We start from the raw sequence: 20,771 nt of genomic DNA, 5'->3' as shown, positions 1-20,771 counted from the left end.
CTTCACTCATGCTGCCAAACATACCCTCGTAAAACTGACTATCCTACCGATCCTCGACTTCGGTGATGTCATCTATAAAATTGCTTCCAACACTCTACTCAGCAAACTGGATGCAGTCTATCACAGTGTCATCCGTTTTGTCACCAAAGCCCCATATACTACCCACCACTGCGACCTGTACGCTCTCATTGGTTGGCCCTCGCTTCATACTCGTCGCCAAACCCACTGGCTACAGGTTATCTACAAGTCTCTGCTAGGTAAAGCCCCGCCTTATCTCAGTTCACTGGTCACCATAGCAGCACCCACTCGTAGCACGCGCTCCAGCAGGTATATCTCACTGGTCACCCCGAAAGCCAATTCCTCGTTTGGTCGTCTTTCCTTCCAGTTCTCTGCTGCCCATGACTGGAACAAATTGCAAAAATCTCTGAAGCTGGAGACTCACATCTCCCTCACTAGATTTAAGCACCAGCTGTCAGAGCAGCTTACAGATCACTGCACCTGTACATAGCCCATCTGTAAACAGCCCATTTATCTACCTACCTCATCCCCATACTGGTATTTATTTATTCTGCTCCTTTGCACCCCAGTATCTAGGATAGGATAAGTAATCCTTCTCACCCCCCCCCTTTAAGATTTAGATGCACTATTGTAAAGTGACTGTTCCACTGGATGCCATAAGGTGAATGCACCAATTTGTAAGTCGCTCTGGATAAGAGCGTCTGCTAAATGACTTAAATGTAATGTAAATGTATCTCTACCTGCACATTCATCTTCTTCCGATCTACCATTCCAGTGTTTAATTGCTATAGTGTAATTACTTCGCCACCATGGCCTATTTATTTCCTTATCTTACCTCATTTGCACTCACTGTATATAGACTTTTTCTTTTCTTTTGTTCTACTGTATTACTGACTGTATGTTTTGTTTATTCCATGTGTAACTCTGTGTTGTTGTATGTGTCAAACTGCTTCGCTTTATCTTGGCCAGGTCGCAGTTGCAAATGAGAACTTGTTCTCAACCTACCTGGTTAAATAAAGGTGATCTGGCCTACCTGGTTAAATAAAGGTGATCTGGCCTACCTGGTTAAATAAAGGTGATCTGGCCTACCTGGTTAAATAAAGGTGATCTGGCCTACCTGGTTAAATAAAGGTAAAATAAAATAAAAAATAAAAAAATGCGACCAAGCTTTAACTTCCTGACTGATGTCTTGAGATGTTGCTACATAATTTTCCTACCTCATGATGCCATCTATTTTGTGAAGTGCACCAGTCCCTCCTGCAGCAAAGCACCTCCACAACATGATGCTGCCACCCCCGTGTTTCACGGTTGGGATGGTGTTCTTCAGCTTGCAAGCCTCCCCCTATTTCCTCCAAACATAACGATGGTCATTATGGCCAAACAGTTCTATTTTTGATTCATCAGACCAGAGGACATTTCTCCAAAAAGTACGATCTTCGTCCCCATGTGTAGTTGCAAACCGTAGTCTGGCTTTTTTTTTTTGGCGGTTTTGGAGCAGTGGCTTCTTCCTTGCCGAGCGGCCTTTCAGGTTATGTCAATATAGGACTCATTTTACTGTGGCTATAGATACTTTTGTACCTGTTTCCTCCAGAATCTTCACAAGGTCCTTTGCTGTTGTTCTGAGATTGATTTGCACTTTTCGCACCAAAGAACATTTATCCCTAGGAGACAGAACGCGTCTCCTTCCTGAGCAGTATGACTGCTGCTTGGTCCCATGGTGTTTATACTTGTGTACTATTGTTTGTACAGATGAACGTGGTATCTTCAGGCATTTGGAAATTGCTCCCAGGGATGAACCAGACTTGTCGAGGTCTACAATTTATTTTCTGAGGTCTTGGTTGATTTCGTTTGATTGTCCCATGATGTCAAGCAAAGAGGCACTGAGTTTGAAGGTAGGCCTTTAAATACATCCACAGGTACACCTCCAATTGACTCAAATGATGTCAATTAGCCTATCGGAAGCTTCTAAAGGCATGAAATCATTTTCTGGAATTTTCCAAGCTGTTTAAAGGCACAGTCAACTTAGTGTATGTAAACTTCTGACCCCCTGGAATAGCGATACAGTGAATTATAAGTGAAATAATCTGTCTGTAAACAATTGTTGGAAAAATGACTTGTGTCATGCACGAAGTAGATGTCCTAACCGACTTGCCAAAACTATAGTTTTTTAACAAGAAATGTGTGGTGGTTGAAAATGGAGTTTTAATGACTACAAACTAAGTGAATGTAAACTTCTGACTTCAAATGTAGGAAGCAGGAGGACATTTATCTCTGTTGAGATCTGTTGAGATCTGTTTGGACTAATTTAATAGAGTGGGTTAGGTCTGCTCAATACCAAATTAGCATATCCCCTGAGCCTCTTCCCTGTTTCACACCTGGTAGTGTGGTGGATGGGACTACCAGCTCTCTGTAACCTAGAGGACAACCAGTGGGTCCATCTCCTCTATACCACCCACCTGGTAGTGTGGTGGATGGGACTACCAGCTCTCTGTAACCTAGAGGGCAACCAGTGGGTCCATCTCCTCTATACCACCCACCTGGTAGTGTGGTGGATGGGACTACCAGCTCTCTGTAACCTAGAGGGCAACCAGTGGGTCTGTCTCCTCTATACCATGTTTCTTGTAGGATGACAATGTCTATATTTCTGATTTCTTTGGTGAAGTCCAGGTTCCTGCTCATTAGGCCAAAGACAGATCTCAGATCTGGTATATTCCAGGATCAGATAGTATGTGCCTGTCTTTCTCTCCCTTTCTCTCTCTCTCTCATCTATATCTCTCTCTATCTCTCTCTCATCTCTCTCTCTCTCTCTATCTCTCTCTCATCTATATCTCTCTCTCTATCTCTCTATCTCTCTCTCTATCTCTCTCTCTCCACCTGTCTCTCTCAATCTGTCTCTCTCTCTCCCTTTCTCTCCCTTTCTCTCTCTCATCTATATCTCTCTATCTCTCTCTCTCATCTATATCTCTCTCTCTATCTCTCTATCTCTCTCTCTATCTCTCTATCTCTCTCTCATCTATATCTCTCTCTCTATCTCTCTATCTCTCTCTCTATCTCTATCTCTCTCTCTCCACCTGTCTCTCTCAATCTGTCTCTCTCTCTGTCTTTCTCTCCCTTTCTCTCTCTCATCTATATCTCTCTATCTCTCTCTCTCCACCTGTCTCTCTCAATCTGTCTCTCTTTCTGTCTCTCTCTTCTTAATTCTCAAGTTATTTATGACTGGTAAGGCTGCCTCTCTTTCGTGTGTCTGTGTCTGTGTCTGTTTCTGTGTGTGTGTGTGTGTGTGTGTGTGTGTGTGTGTGTGTGTGTGTGTGTGTGTGTGTGTGTGTGTGTGTGTGTGTGTGTGTGTGTGTGTGTGTGTGTGTGTGTGTGTGTGTGTGTGTGTGTGTGTGTGTGTGTGTGTGTGTGTGTGTGTGTGTGTGTGTGTGTGTGTGTGACATTGGTGTCCAAGGAAATATAACAGCAGTAGCCTTTCAGGTTAGTTTGTCTCCTCGAGGCCCCGCCCCCTGCATGGCACAGCGGCCACATAGAAATGTGTGTTCTAGAACAGAGAGACCTCTGACGTGTGTTCTGTTTTTTTACATGCCAGATGTCACAGCTGTCCTTGCAGAGATTAATTGGAATAGCTTCAGATGTCCAACTGCAATATCTCTGTGGGGGTGTGTGTGTGTAATCTGGAGAGTTAGATGGAGAGTCCGTACAATAATTACACATTTGAATAATATCAGATTATAGAAAATTATTATATGAAATAATGTTTGATTGGGCCTCCCTCGTCGCGCCGCGGACTAAGGCACCGCATCGCAGTGTTGAGGCGTCACTACAGATCCAGGTTTGTTGGTAAACTGGGGTTAATAATCTGATGTTGAGTCAGTAGAATAGTGTCTATTGTTGGATGTTGAGTCAGTAGAATAGTGTCTATTGTTGGATGTTGAGTCAGTAGAATAGTTTCTATCGCTGGTAGACTGGGTTAATAACCTGATGTTGAGTCAGGAGAATAGTGTCTATCGTTGGATGTTGAGTCAGTAGAATAGTGTCTATCGTTGGATGTTGATTCAGTAGAATAGTGTCTATCGCTGGTAGACTGGGTTAATAACCTGATGTTGAGTCAGGAGAATAGTGTCTATCGTTGGATGTTGAGTCAGGAGAATAGTGTCTATCGTTGGATGTTGAGTCAGTAGAATAGTGTCTATCGTTGGATGTTGAGTCAGGAGAATAGTGTCTATCGTTGGTAGACTGGGCCTGTCATCATTCACTATGAACTGGACTGTGTGTTTACAGACAGTAGGGCCTGTCATCATTCACTATGAACTGGACTGTGTGTTTACAGACAGTAGGGCCTGTCATCATTCACTATGAACTGGACTGTTCCCAGACAGTAGGGCCTGTCATCATTCACTATGAACTGGACTGTGTGTTTACAGACAGTAGGGCCTGTCATCATTCACTATGAACTGGACTGTGTGTTTACAGGCAGTAGGGCCTGTCATCATTCACTATGAACTGGACTGTTCCCAGACAGTAGGGCCTGTCATCATTCACTATGAACTGGACTGTGTGTTTACAGGCAGTAGGGCCTGTCATCATTCACTATGAACTGGACTGTTCCCAGACAGTAGGGCCTGTCATCATTCACTATGAACTGGACTGTGTGTTTACAGGCAGTAGAGCCTGTCATCATTCACTATGAACTGGACTGTGTGTTTACAGACAGTAGGGCCTGTCATCATTCACTATGAACTGGACTGTGTGTTTACAGGCAGTAGGGCCTGTCATCATTCACTATGAACTGGACTGTTCCCAGACAGTAGGGCCTGCCATCATTCACTATGAACTGGACTGTTCCCAGACAGTAGGGCCTGTCATCATTCACTATGAACTGGACTGTGTGTTTACAGGCAGTAGGGCCTGTCATCATTCACTATGAACTGGACTGTGTGTTTACAGGCAGTAGGGCCTGTCATCATTCACTATGAACTGGACTGTGTGTTTACAGGCAGTAGGGCCTGTCATCAGTCACTATGAACTGGACTGTGTGTTTACAGGCAGTAGGGCCTGTCATCATTCACTATGAACTGGACTGTGTGTTTACAGGCAGTAGGGCCTGTCATCATTCACTATGAACTGGACTGTGTGTTTACAGGCAGTAGGGCCTGTCATCATTCACTATGAACTGGACTGTGTGTTTACAGACAGTAGGGCCTGTCATCATTCACTATGAACTGGACTGTGTGTTTACAGGCAGTAGGGCCTGTCATCATTCACTATGAACTGGACTGTGTGTTTACAGGCAGTAGGGCCTGTCATCATTCACTATGAACTGGACTGTGTGTTTACAGACAGTAGGGCCTGTCATCATTCACTATGAACTGGACTGTGTGTTTACAGGCAGTAGGGCCTGTCATCATTCACTATGAACTGGACTGTGTGTTTACAGGCAGTAGCAACAACGTGACTTCAGATCATTAGAACACATTCACCAAAAGACACAAAATACACCTGAATAGATTTCTGTAAATATTTAAAAATACCCTCAGTTATACACATCAACAACAACCAGATCAACAACCAGATCAACAACTTATGCTAGCCAGAGCAAGATGCACTCATATCTAACAAAGAAACATCAAAATTGGACTGATAAACGATGGAGGTTACCCACCAATGCATGCTTGTCCCAACCCACGCTTTGACAACTGAATGGGAACTTGCCTGCCCTCACATTTGATCGATGCCAAATACATTTGATTGACAACTAGGGGTGCGTTCATAATAATATAATATAATAATATATGCCATTTAGCAGACGCTTTTATCCAACTAGGGGTGCGTTCATAATTGCCTCCAGTGTGTCAGAATGCGATCTGGGTCGTTTGTAACTTCAGAGCGACCCTCTTTATAACCTGGTTAGAACCTCGCTAGAACCTGGTTAGAACCTCTTTACAACCTGGTTAGAACCATTTTTAGCCTGGTTAGAACCTCTTTATAACCTGGTTAGAACCTTTTTTAACCTGGTTAGAACCTCTTTATAACCTGGTTAGAACCTCTTTATAACCTTGTTTGAACCTCTTTAGAACCTTTTAGAACCTGGCTAGAACCTCTAGTACCTCTTTTAAGCTGGCTAGATCATCTTTATAACCTGGTTAGAACCTCTTTATAAGCTGGTTAGAACCTCGCTAGAACCTGGTTAGAACCTTGCTAGAACCTGGTTAGAACCCTCTTTATAACCTGGTTAGATCCTCTTTATAACCTGGCTAGAACCTCTTTAGAACCTGGTTAGAACCTCTTTAGAACATTTTAGAAGCCGGTTAGAAACTCTTTATAACCTTGTTTGAACCTTTTTAGAACCTGGCTAGAACCTGGCTAGAACCTCTTTAGAACCTGTCTAGAACCTGGCTAGAAACTCTTTAGAATCTGGTTAGAACCTCTTTAGAACCTGGCTAGAACCTGGCTAGAACCTCTTTAGAACCTTTTTATAACCTGGTTAGAACCTCTATAGAACCGTGATGATGTGTGTTCTCCCCAGGAGGTGACGGGAAAAAGTTTCGGTGAGAAGGACTTCCGGAGCGGCCTGGAGAACGGGATCCTGCTCTGCGAGTGAGTCTGTAACCTCACTTCCGCCTTTGAAATCCCCACAATCCTCTGCTGTTCCACTGTCTCTCATTAAACACACACACACACACACACATACATACTGAGTGTAGTGAAGTGAAGTATTTGTCTGTGTGTCTCTTCCAGGTTACTGTGTTCCATCAGACCAGGTTTGGTCCAGAAAATCAACAGACTACCCTCGCCCATCGCTGGACTGGTCAGTACCACTAAATCAAATGGTTTAGAAACACCTTTCTACATCAGCCGATGTCACAAAGTGCTGTACAGAAACCCAGCCTAAAACTCCAAACAGCAAGCAATGCAGATGTAGAGGCACGGAGGCAAGGAAAAACTCCCTAGAAAGGCAAGGACCTAAGAACAAACCTAGAGAGGAACCAGGCTCTGAAGAGTGGCCAGTCTTCTGGTACTATACTAACGTTACCTAACCAATAACTAGGCTGTACTGGGTAGAGAGGAACCAGGCTCTGAAGAGTGGCCAGTCTTCTGGTACTATACTAACGTTACCTAACCAATAACTAGGCTGTACTGGGTAGAGAGGAACCAGGCTACTGCACCAATACTACACTAATGCTACACTACTACTGCACTAATACTGCACTAATACTACACCAATACTGCACTAGTACTACACAAATGCTACACTGATACTGCACTAATATTGCACTAATGCTACGCGAATACTACACTACTACTACACTAATACTACACTAGTACTACACTGATACCACACGAATACAACACTACTACTACACTAATACCACACTAATACTACACTAGTACTACACTAATACCACACTAATACTACACTAGTACTACACTGATACCACACGAATACAACACTACTACTACACTAATACCACACTAATACTACACTACTACTACACTAATACCACACTAATACTACACTAGTACTACACTAATACCACACTAATACTACACTAGTACTACACTGATACCACACGAATACAACACTACTACTACACTAATACCACACTAGTACTACACTGATACCACATGAATACAACACTAGTACTACACTAATACCACACTAATACTACACTACTACTACACTAATACTACACTAGTACTACACTGATACCACACGAATACAACACTACTACTACACTAATACCACACTAGTACTACACTGATACCACATGAATACAACACTAGTACTACGCTAATACCACACTAATACTACACTAGTACTACACTGATACCACATGAATACAACACTAGTACTACACTAATACCACACTAATACTACACTAGTGCTACACTGATACCACACGAATACAACACTACTACTACACTAATACCACACTAATACTACACTGCTACTACACTAATACCACACTAGTACTACACTAATACCACACTAATACTACACTAGTACTACACTGATACCACATGAATACAACACTACTACTACACTAATACCACACTAGTACTACACTAATACCACACTAATACTACACTAGTACTACACTAATACCACACTAATACTACACTAGTACTACACTGATACCACATGAATACAACACTACTACTACACTAATACCACACTAATACTACACTAGTACTACACTGATACCACACGAATACAACACTACTACTACACTAATACCACACTAATACCACACTAATGCTACACGAATACAACACTACTAATACACTAATACTACACTAATGCTACACTAATTCGACACTAATACTACACTAATACTACACCAATACTGCACTAATACTACACTAATACTATGCTAATGCTGCACTAATACTGCACTAATATTGCACTAATACTACACTAAATCAAATCAAATGTATTTATATAGCCCTTCGTACATCAGCTGATATCTCAAAGTGCTGTACAGAAACCCAGCCTAAAACCCCAAACAGCAAGCAATGCAGGTGTAGAAGCACGGTGGCTAGGAAAAACTCCCTAGAAAGGCCAAAACCTAGGAAGAAACCTAGAGAGGAACCAGGCTATGTGGGGTGGCCAGTCCTCTTCTGGCTGTGCCGGGTGGAGATTATAACAGAACATGGCCAAGATGTTCAAATGTTCATAAACGACCAGCATGGTCGAATAATAATAAGGCAGAACAGTTGAAACTGGAGCAGCAGCACGGCCAGGTGGACTAGGGACAGCAAGGAGTCATCATGTCAGGTAGTCCTGGGGCATGGTCCTAGGGCTCAGGTCCTCAGAGAGAGAGAAAGAAAGAAGGAGAGAATTGGAGAACGCACACTTAGATTCACACAGGACACTGAATAGGACAGGAGAAGTACTCCAAATATAACAAACTGACCCTAGCCCCCGACACATAAACTACTGCAGCATAAATACTGGAGGCTGAGACAGGAGGGGTCAGGAGACACTGTGGCCCCATCCAAGGACATCCCCGGACAGGGCCAAACAGGAAGGATATAACCCCACCCACTTTGCCAAAGCACAGCCCCCACACTAATAGTGTTGCCTATGCCCATTGCTGGACTGGTCAGTATTATACTACTATATTACTACAATACTACTGCTATACTGCTACACTACTACTGCAATACTACTAATAAACTAAACCTCTACTCTCTTTTCCTCTCTCCCTCCCCCCTCCCTCCCATTCCTCTCCCTCCCTCCCCATTCCTCTCCCTCTTCCCTCCCCATTCCTCTCCCTCTTCCCTCCCCATTCCTCTCCCTCTTCCCTCCCCATTCCTCTCCCTCTTCCCTCCCCATTCCTCTCCCTCTTCCCTCCCCATTCCTCTCCCTCCTCCCTCCCCATTCCTCTCCCTCCCCCTCCCTCCCATTCCTCTCCCTCCTCCCTCCCCTTCCCATTCCTCTCCCTCCTCCCTCCTTCCCATTCCTCTCCCTCCCCATTCCTCTCCCTCCTCCCCCTCCCTCCCACCCCCCCCCATTCCTTTCCCTCCTCCCCCTCCCTCCCCATTCCTCTCCCTCCTCCCTCCCTTCCCATTCCTCTCCCTCCCTCCCTCCCTCCCCATTCCTCTCCCTCCTCCCCCCTCCCTCCCATTCCTCTCCCTCCCTCCCCATTCCTCTCCCTCTTCCCTCCCCATTCCACTCCCTCTTCCCTCCCTCCTCCCCATACCTCTCCCTCCTCCCACCTCCCTCCCCATTCCTCTCCCTCTTCCCTCCCCATTCCTCTCCCTCCTCCCTCCCCCTCCCTCCCATTCCTCTTCCTCCTCCCTCCCCCTCCCTCCCATTCCTCTCCCTCCTCCCTCCCCCCTCCTTCCCATTCCTCTCCCTCCTCCCTCCCATTCCTCTCCCTCCTCCCTCCCCCTCCCATTCCTCTCCCTCCTCCCTCCCTTCCCATTCCTCTCCCTCCCCATTCCTCTCCCTCCTCCCCCTCCCTCCCACCCCTCCCCATTCCTTTCCCTCCTCCCCCTCCCTCCCCATTCCTTTCCCTCCTCCCCCTCCCTCCCCATTCCTCTCCCTCCTCCCTCCCTTCCCATTTCTCTCCCTCCCTCCCTCCCCATTCATCTCCCTCCTCCCCATTCCTCTCCCTCCTCCCACCTCCCTCCCCATTCCTCTCCCTCTTCCCTCCCCATTCCTCTCCCTCCTCCCTCCCCCTCCCTCCCATTCCTCTCCCTCCTCCCCCTCCCTCCCACCCCCCCCTCCCCCCCTCCTTTCCCTCCCTCCCCCCCCTCCCTCCCCATTCCTCTCCCTCCTCCCCCTCCCTCCCCATTCCTCTCCCTCCTCCCCCCTCTCCTCTCCCTCCTCCCCCCATCCCCAGGACAACCTGTCAGTGTTCCTCAGAGGCTGTGAGGAGTTGGGTCTGAAAGGTTCCCAGCTGTTTAATCCGGGAGACCTTCAGGACACCTCCATACAAGCCAACCTCAGGTTAGAGAGAGAAACGTGTGTGGGTGCGTATATATAAATATACACAGTATATAACTAGGCCCCTATCAAGGCCTTAACTGTCCCTCAGAAACCCTTCCTCTCCCTATCAAGGCCTTAACTGTCCCTCAGAAACCCTTCCTCTCCCTATCAAGGCCTTAACTGTCCCTCAGAAACCCTTCCTCTCCCTATCAAGGCCTGAACTGTCCTCTAGAAACCCCTCAGAAACCCCTCCTCTCCCTATCAAGGCCTGAACTGTCCCTCAGAAACCTCTCAGAAACCCTTCCTCTCCCTATCAAGACCTGAACTGTCCCTCAGAAACCCCTCAGAAACCCTTCCTCTCCCTATCAAGACCTGAACTGTCCCTCAGAAACCCCTCCTCTCCCTATCAAGACCTGAACTGTCCCTCAGAAACCCTTCCTCTCCCTATCAAGGCCTGAACTGTCCTCTAGAAACCCCTCCTCTCCCTATCAAGGCCTGAACTGCCCTCAGAAACCCCTCCTCTCCCTATCAAGGCCTGAAATGTCCCTCAGAAACCCCTCCTCTCCCTATCAAGGCCTGAACTGTCCCTCAGAAACCTCTCAGAAACCCTTCCTCTCCCTATCAAGACCTGAACTGTCCCTCAGAAACCCCTCCTCTCCCTATCAAGACCTGAACTGTCCCTCAGAAACCCCTCCTCTCCCTATCAAGGCCTGAACTGTCCCTCAGAAACCTCTCAGAAACCCTTCCTCTCCCTATCAAGGCCTGAAATGTCCCTCGGAAACCCCTCAGAAACCCCTCCTCTCCCTATCAACGCCTGAACTGTCCTCTAGAAACCCCTCCTCTCCCTATCAAGACCTGAACTGCCCTCAGAAACCCCTCCTGTCCCTATCAAGACCTGAACTGCCCTCAGAAACCCCTCCTCTCCCTATCAAGGCCTGAAATGTCCCTCAGAAACCCCTCCTCTCCCTATCAAGGCCTGAACTGTCCCTCAGAAACCTCTCAGAAACCCTTCCTCTCCCTATCAAGACCTGAACTGTCCCTCAGAAACCCCTCCTCTCCCTATCAAGACCTGAACTGCCCTCAGAAACCCCTCCTCTCCCTATCAAGACCTGAACTGCCCTCAGAAACCCCTCCTCTCCCTATCAAGGCCTGAAATGTCCCTCAGAAACCCCTCCTCTCCCTATCAAGGCCTGAACTGTCCCTCAGAAACCTCTCAGAAACCCTTCCTCTCCCTATCAAGACCTGAACTGTCCCTCAGAAACCCCTCCTCTCCCTATCAAGACCTGAACTGTCCCTCAGAAACCCCTCCTCTCCCTATCAAGGCCTGAACTGTCCCTCAGAAACCTCTCAGAAACCCTTCCTCTCCCTATCAAGGCCTGAAATGTCCCTCGAAACCCCTCAGAAACCCCTCCTCTCCCTATCAACGCCTGAACTGTCCTCTAGAAACCCCTCCTCTCCCTATCAAGGCCTGAACTGTCCCTCAGAAACCCCTCCTCTCCCTATCAAGGCCTGAACTGTCCCTCAGAAACCCCTCCTCTCCCTATTAAGACCTGAACTGTCCCTCAGAAACCCCTCCTCTCCCTATCAAGACCTGAACTGTCCCTCAGAAACCCCTCCTCTCCCTATCAAGGCCTGAACTGTCCCTCAGAAACCTCTCAGAAACCCTTCCTCTCCCTATCAAGGCCTGAAATGTCCCTCGGAAACCCCTCAGAAACCCCTCCTCTCCCTATCAACGCCTGAACTGTCCTCTAGAAACCCCTCCTCTCCCTATCAAGGCCTGAACTGTCCCTCAGAAACCCCTCCTCTCCCTATCAAGGCCTGAACTGTCCCTCAGAAACCCCTCCTCTCCCTATCAAGACCTGAACTGTCCCTCAGAAACCCCTCCTCTCCCTATCAAGACCTGAACTGTCCCTCAGAAACCCCTCCTCTCCCTATCAAGGCCTGAACTGTCCCTCAGAAACCTCTCAGAAACCCTTCCTCTCCCTATCAAGGCCTGAAATGTCCCTCGGAAACCCCTCAGAAACCCCTCCTCTCCCTATCAACGCCTGAACTGTCCTCTAGAAACCCCTCCTCTCCCTATCAAGGCCTGAACTGTCCCTCAGAAACCCCTCCTCTCCCTATCAAGGCCTGAACTGTCCCTCAGAAACCCCTCCTCTCCCTATCAAGGCCTGAACTGTCCCTCAGAAACCCTTCCTCTCCCTATCAAGGCCTGAACTGTCCCTCAGAAACCCCTCCTCTCCCTATCAAGGCCTGAACTGTCCCTCAGAAACCCTTCCTCTCCCTATCAAGGCCTGAACTGTCCCTCAGAAACCCTTCCTCTCCCTATCAAGGCCTAAACTGTCCCTCAGAAACCCCTCCTCTCCCTATCAAGGCCTGAACTGTCCCTCAGAAATCCTTCCTCTTTCTCCCTCTGTTGGTTTTCGTGTTCATCTATGTCCTAATTCTTGTTGTTGTCCTTGTTGGGTTGTTAGTCCTCCCCTTCCTTCTGTTTGTTGCCTGGTGATTCAGCAATGTTAGTTTTTCTTTAAGAAGCCCTCCTGTTCTCCACTCATTACCTGTATTAACTGCACCTGTTTGAACTCATTACCTGTATTAACTGCACCTGTTCTCCACTCATTACCTGTTTTAACTGCACCTGTTCTCCACTCATTACCTGTATTAACTGCACCTGTTCTCCACTCATTACCTGTATTAACTGCACCTGTTTGAACTCATTACCTGTATTAACTGCACCTGTTCTCCACTCATTACCTGTTTTAACTGCACCTGTTCTCCACTCATTACCTGTATTAACTGCACCTGTTCTCCACTCATTACCTGTATTAACTACACCTGTTATCCACTCATTACCTGTATTAACTGCACCTGTTCTCCACTCATTACCTGTATTAACTGCACCTGTTCTCCACTCATTACCTGTATTAACTGCACCTGTTCTCCACTCATTACCTGTATTAACTGCACCTGTTCTCCACTCATTACCTGTATTAACTGCACCTGTTCTCCACTCATTACCTGTATTAACTGCACCTGTTTGAACTCATTACCTGTATTAACTGCACCTGTTCTCCACTCATTACCTGTATTAACTGCACCTGTTCTCCACTCATTACCTGTATTAACTGCACCTGTTCTCCACTCATTACCTGTATTAACTGCACCTGTTCTCCACTCATTACCTGTATTAACTGCACCTGTTCTCCACTCATTACCTGTATTAACTGCACCTGTTCTCCACTCATTACCTGTATTAACTGCACCTGTTCTCCACTCATTACCTGTATTAACTGCACCTGTTCTCCACTCATTACCTGTATTAACTGCACCTGTTCTCCACTCATTACCTGTATTAACTGCACCTGTTCTCCACTCATTACCTGTATTAACTACACCTGTTCTCCACTCATTACCTGTATTAACTGCACCTGTTCTCCACTCATTACCTGTATTAACTGCACCTGTTTGAACTCATTACCTGTATTAACTACACCTGTTCTCCACTCATTACCTGTATTAACTGCACCTGTTCTCCACTCATTACCTGTATTAACTACACCTGTTCTCCACTCATTACCTGTATTAACTGCACCTGTTCTCCACTCATTACCTGTATTAACTGCACCTGTTCTCCACTCATTACCTGTATTAACTGCACCTGTTCTCCACTCATTACCTGTATTAACTGCACCTGTTCTCCACTCATTACCTGTATTAACTGTACCTGTTTGAACTCATTACCTGTATTAACTGCACCTGTTCTCCACTCATTACCTGTATTAACTGCACCTGTTCTCCACTCATTACCTGTATTAACTGCACCTGTTCTCCACTCATTACCTGTATTAACTGCACCTGTTCTCCACTCATTACCTGTATTAACTGCACCTGTTCTCCACTCATTACCTGTATTAACTGCACCTGTTTGAACTCCACTCACCTTACCTGTATTAACTGCACCTGTTTGAACTCATTACCTGTATTAACTGCACCTGTTCTCCACTCATTACCTGTATTAACTGCACCTGTTCTCCACTCATTACCTGTATTAACTGCACCTGTTTGAACTCATTACCTGTATTAACTGCACCTGTTCTCCACTCATTACCTGTATTAACTGCACCTGTTTGAACTCATTACCTGTATTAACTGCACCTGTTCTCCACTCATTACCTGTATTAACTGCACCTGTTCTCCACTCATTACCTGTATTAACTGCACCTGTTCTCCACTCATTACCTGTATTAACTGCACCTGTTCTCCACTCATTACCTGTATTAACTGCACCTGTTCTCCACTCATTACCTGTATTAACTGCACCTGTTCTCCACTCATTACCTGTATTAACTGCACCTGTTTGAACTCATTACCTGTATTAACTGCACCTGTTCTCCACTCATTACCTGTATTAACTGCACCTGTTCTCCACTCATTACCTGTATTAACTGCACCTGTTCTCCACTCATTACCTGTATTAACTGCACCTGTTCTCCACTCATTACCTGTATTAACTGCACCTGTTCTCCACTCATTACCTGTATTAACTGCACCTGTTCTCCACTCATTACCTGTATTAACTGCACCTGTTCTCCACTCATTACCTGTATTAACTGCACCTGTTCTCCACTCATTACCTGTATTAACTGCACCTGTTCTCCACTCATTACCTGTATTAACTGCACCTGTTCTCCACTCATTACCTGTATTAACTGCACCTGTTCTCCACTCATTACCTGTATTAACTGCACCTGTTCTCCACTCATTACCTGTATTAACTGCACCTGTTTGAACTCATTACCTGTATTAACTGCACCTGTTCTCCACTCATTACCTGTATTAACTACACCTGTTCTCCACTCATTACCTGTATTAACTGCACCTGTTCTCCACTCATTACCTGTATTAACTGCACCTGTTTGAACTCATTACCTGTATTAACTGCACCTGTTCTCCACTCATTACCTGTATTAACTGCACCTGTTTGAACTCATTACCTGTATTAACTGCACCTGTTCTCCACTCATTACCTGTATTAACTGCACCTGTTCTCCACTCATTACCTGTATTAACTGCACCTGTTCTCCACTCATTACCTGTATTAACTGCACCTGTTTGAACTCATTACCTGTATTAACTGCACCTGTTCTCCACTCATTACCTGTATTAACTGCACCTGTTATCCACTCATTACCTGTATTAACTGCACCTGTTTGAACTCATTACCTGTATTAACTGCACCTGTTCTCCACTCATTACCTGTATTAACTGCACCTGTTTGAACTCATTACCTGTATTAACTGCACCTGTTCTCCACTCATTACCTGTATTAACTGCACCTGTTCTCCACTCATTACCTGTATTAACTGCCTGTATTACTGCTGTTCTCCACTCATTACCTGTATTAACTCATTACCTGTATTAACTGCACCTGTTCTCCACTCATTACCTGTATTAACTGCACCTGTTCTCCACTCATTACCTGTATTAACTGCACCTGTTCTCCACCACTCATTACCTGTATTAACTGCACCTGTTTGAACTCATTACCTGTATTAACTGCACCTGTTCTCCACTCATTACCTGTATTAACTGCTGCACTGTTCTCCACTCATTACCTGTATTAACTGCACCTGTTCTCCACTCATTACCTGTATTAACTGCACCTGTTCTCCACTCATTACCTGTATTAACTGCACCTGTTCTCCACTCATTACCTGTATTAACTGCACCTGTTCTCCACTCATTACCTGTATTAACTGCACCTGTTCTCCACTCATTACCTGTATTAACTGCACCTGTTCTCCACTCATTACCTGTTTCCACTCTTACACCTGTTTGAACTCATTACCTGTATTAACTACACCTGTTCTCCACTCATTACCTGTATTAACTGCACCTGTTCTCCACTCATTACCTGTATTAACTACACCTGTTCTCCACTCATTACCTGTATTAACTGCACCTGTTCTCCACTCATTACCTGTATTAACTGCACCTGTTCTCCACTCATTACCTGTATTAACTGCACCTGTTCTCCACTCATTACCTGTATTAACTGCACCTGTTCTCCACTCATTACCTGTATTAACTGCACCTGTTCTCCACTACCTGTATTATTACCTGTATTAACTCATTACCTGTTCTGCCACTCTTACCTGTATTAACTGCACCTGTTCTCCACTCATTACCTGTATTAACTGCACCTGTTCTCCACTCATTACCTGTATTAACTGCACCTGTTCTCCACTCATTACCTGTATTAACTGCACCTGTTCTCCACTCATTACCTGTATTAACTGCACCTGTTTGAACTCATTACCTGTATTAACTGCACCTGTTCTCCACTCATTACCTGTATTAACTACACCTGTTCTCCACCTTACCTGTACTAACTGCACCTGTTCTCCACTCATTACCTGTATTAACTGCACCTGTTTGAACCACTCATTACCTGTATTAACTGCACCTGTTCTCCACTCATTACCTGTATTAACTGCACCTGTTTGAACTCATTACCTGTATTAACTGCACCTGTTCTCCACTCATTACCTGTATTAACTGCACCTGTTCTCCACTCATTTACCTGTATTAACTGCACCTGTTCTCCACTCATTACCTGTATTAACTGCACCTGTTTGAACTCATTACCTGTATTAACTGCACCTGTTCTCCACTCATTACCTGTATTAACTGCACCTGTTCTCCACTCATTACCTGTATTAACTGCACCTGTTTGAACTCATTACCTGTATTAACTGCACCTGTTCTCCACTCATTACCTGTATTAACTGCACCTGTTTGAACTCATTACCTGTATTAACTGCACCTGTTCTCCACTCATTACCTGTATTAACTGCACCTGTTCTCCACTCATTACCTGTATTAACTGCACCTGTTCTCCACTCATTACCTGTATTAACTGCACCTGTTCTCCACTCATTACCTGTATTAACTGCACCTGTTCTCCACTCATTACCTGTATTAACTGCACCTGTTCTCCACTCATTACCTGTATTAACTGCACCTGTTTGAACTCATTACCTGTATTAACTGCACCTGTTCTCCACTCATTACCTGTATTAACTGCACCTGTTCTCCACTCATTACCTGTATTAACTGCACCTGTTCTCCATAAGTATTAACTGCATTACCTGTATTAACTGCACCTGTTCTCCACTCATTACCTGTATTAACTGCACCTGTTCTCCACTCATTACCTGTATTAACTGCACCTGTTCTCCACTCATTACCTGTATTAACTGCACCTGTTCTCCACTCATTACCTGTATTAACTGCACCTGTTCTCCACTCATTACCTGTATTAACTACACCTGTTTGAACTCATTACCTGTATTAACTACACCTGTTCTCCACTCATTACCTGTATTAACTGCACCTGTTCTCCACTCATTACCTGTATTAACTGCACCTGTTCTCCACTCATTACCTGTATTAACTGCACCTGTTCTCCACTCATTACCTGTATTAACTGCACCTGTTCTCCACTCATTACCTGTATTAACTGCACCTGTTCTCCACTCATTTACCTGTATTAACTGCACCTGTTCTCCACTCATTACCTGTATTAACTGCACCTGTTTGAACTCATTACCTGTATTAACTGCACCTGTTCTCCACTCATTACCTGTATTAACTACACCTGTTCTCCACTCATTACCTGTATTAACTGCACCTGTTATCCACTCATTACCTGTATTAACTGCACCTGTTTGAACTCATTACCTGTGTTAACTGCACCTGTTCTCCACTCATTACCTGTATTAACTGCACCTGTTTGAACTCATTACCTGTATTAACTGCACCTGTTCTCCACTCATTACCTGTATTAACTGCACCTGTTCTCCACTCATTACCTGTATTAACTGCACCTGTTCTCCACTCATTACCTGTATTAACTGCACCTGTTCTCCACTCATTACCTGTATTAACTGCACCTGTTCTCCACTCATTACCTGTATTAACTGCACCTGTTTGAACTCATTACCTGTATTAACTGCACCTGTTCTCCACTCATTACCTGTATTACCTGTAACTGCACCTGTTCTCCACTCATTACCTGTATTAACTGCACCTGTTCTCCACTCATTACCTGTATTAACTACACCTGTTCTCCACTCATTACCTGTATTAACTGCACCTGTTCTCCACTCATTACCTGTATTAACTGCACCTGTTCTCCACTCATTACCTGTATTAACTGCACCTGTTTGAACTCATTACCTGTATTAACTGCACCTGTTCTCCACTCATTACCTGTATTAACTGCACCTGTTCTCCACTCATTACCTGTATTAACTGCACCTGTTCTCCACTCATTACCTGTATTAACTGCACCTGTTTGAACTCATTACCTGTATTAACTGCACCTGTTCTCCACTCATTACCTGTATTAACTGCACCTGTTATCCACTCATTACCTGTATTAACTGCACCTGTTTGAACTCATTACCTGTATTAACTGCACCTGTTCTCCACTCATTACCTGTATTAACTGCACCTGTTTGAACTCATTACCTGTATTAACTGCACCTGTTCTCCACTCATTCTCCACTCATTACCTGTATTAACTGCACCTGTTCTCCACTCATTACCTGTATTAACTGCACCTGTTCTCCACTCATTACCTGTATTAACTGCACCTGTTCTCCACTCATTACCTGTATTAACTGCACCTGTTCTCCACTCATTACCTGTATTAACTGCACCTGTTCTCCCTGTTCTCCACTCATTACCTGTATTAACTGCACCTGTTCTCCACTCATTACCTGTATTAACTGCACCTGTTCTCCACTCATTACCTGTATTAACTGCACCTGTTCTCCACTCATTACCTGTATTAACTGCACCTGTTCTCCACTCATTACCTGTATTAACTGCACCTGTTCTCCACTCATTACCTGTATTAACTGCACCTGTTCTCCACTCATTACCTGTATTAACTGCACCTGTTCTCCACTCATTACCTGTATTAACTGCACCTGTTCTCCACTCATTACCTGTATTAACTGCACCTGTTCTCCACTCATTACCTGTATTAACTGCACCTGTTCTCCACTCATTACCTGTATTAACTACACCTGTTCTCCACTCATTACCTGTATTAACTGCACCTGTTCTCCACTCATTACCTGTATTAACTGCACCTGTTCTCCACTCATTACCTGTATTAACTGCACCTGTTCTCCACTCATTACCTGTATTAACTGCACCTGTTCTCCACTCATTACCTGTATTAACTGCACCTGTTCTCCACTCATTACCTGTATTAACTGCACCTGTTCTCCACTCATTACCTGTATTAACTGCACCTGTTCTCCACTCATTACCTGTATTAACTGCACCTGTTCTCCACTCATTACCTGTATTAACTGCACCTGTTCTCCACTCATTACCTGTATTAACTGCACCTGTTCTCCACTCATTACCTGTATTAACTGCACCTGTTTCCACTCATTACCTGTATTAACTGCACCTGTTCTCCACTCAGGCACAGGTGTCCGTATGGCCCTCAGTAGGTGAGGCACGGTGTCCGTTGGCCCTCAGTAGGTGTCCGTTGGCCCTCAGTAGGTGAGGCAGGGTGTCCGTTGGCCCTCAGTAGGTGAGGCACGGTGTCCGTTGGCCCTCAGTAGGTGAGGCACGGTGTCCATTGGCCCTCAGTAGGTGAGGCAGGGTGTCCGTTGGCCCTCAGTAGGTGAGGCACGGTGTCCGTTGGCCCTCAGTAGGTGAGGCACGGTGTCCGGTGGCCCTCAGTAGGTGAGGCACGGTGTCCGTTGGCCCTCAGTAGGTGAGGCAGGGTGTCCGTTGGCCCTCAGTAGGTGAGGCACGGTGTCCGTTGGCCCTCAGTGGGTGAGGCACGGTGTCCGTCGGCCCTCAGTAGAAGGTGTAGAAGCACCTGCCCCACCAGTAGAGGGCGCTAGCCTGCAAACTCACCATACATTTGTTGTACCGAGTTGACAGACTGAAAGTGACCTCTCCTCTCCTTTTCTCTTCAGGGACTCAGAATGCAGTAGAAAACTGAAGAATGTAAGTATTCAATTTAAGGGCTTTATTGGCTTGGGAAACATATGCTAACATCGCCAAAGCAAGTGAAATAGATAATAAACAAAAGTGAAATGAACAGTAAACATTACACTCACAAACTTTTTGTGGGCAGAGTTACACATCGCCTGTCTTCTCTTGAGAGCCAGGTCTGCCTCTCTCTCTCCCTCTCTCTGACAACACCCCCCCCCCCCCCATCTAGGTCTTAATTACAATATTCTGGCTGGGGAAGGCATCCGGTGTGTGCCCCTCTCTCTCTCTC

General features: G+C 45.4%; 1 protein-coding gene across 1 annotated transcript in view; it reads left to right on the top strand.

Annotated features, from left to right (window-relative positions):
* The window catches only part of LOC124021167, an 86,784-nt gene that overhangs the window by 6,633 nt on the left and 59,380 nt on the right, over window positions 1-20,771 (top strand). Inside the window, exons 2-5 of the mRNA XM_046336515.1 lie at window positions 6,542-6,612; window positions 6,754-6,823; window positions 10,368-10,474; window positions 20,464-20,494. Of these exons, the coding sequence (XP_046192471.1) occupies window positions 6,542-6,612; window positions 6,754-6,823; window positions 10,368-10,474; window positions 20,464-20,494 (279 nt within the window). The remainder of the gene's footprint in view (window positions 1-6,541; window positions 6,613-6,753; window positions 6,824-10,367; window positions 10,475-20,463; window positions 20,495-20,771) is intronic.

Source organism: Oncorhynchus gorbuscha, unplaced genomic scaffold, assembly GCF_021184085.1.
Source record: "Oncorhynchus gorbuscha isolate QuinsamMale2020 ecotype Even-year unplaced genomic scaffold, OgorEven_v1.0 Un_scaffold_1072, whole genome shotgun sequence".
Taxonomy (NCBI): domain Eukaryota; kingdom Metazoa; phylum Chordata; class Actinopteri; order Salmoniformes; family Salmonidae; genus Oncorhynchus; species Oncorhynchus gorbuscha.
The sequence above is the reverse complement of the archived record's forward strand: the minus strand, read 5'-3'. Positions and strand labels throughout refer to the sequence as shown.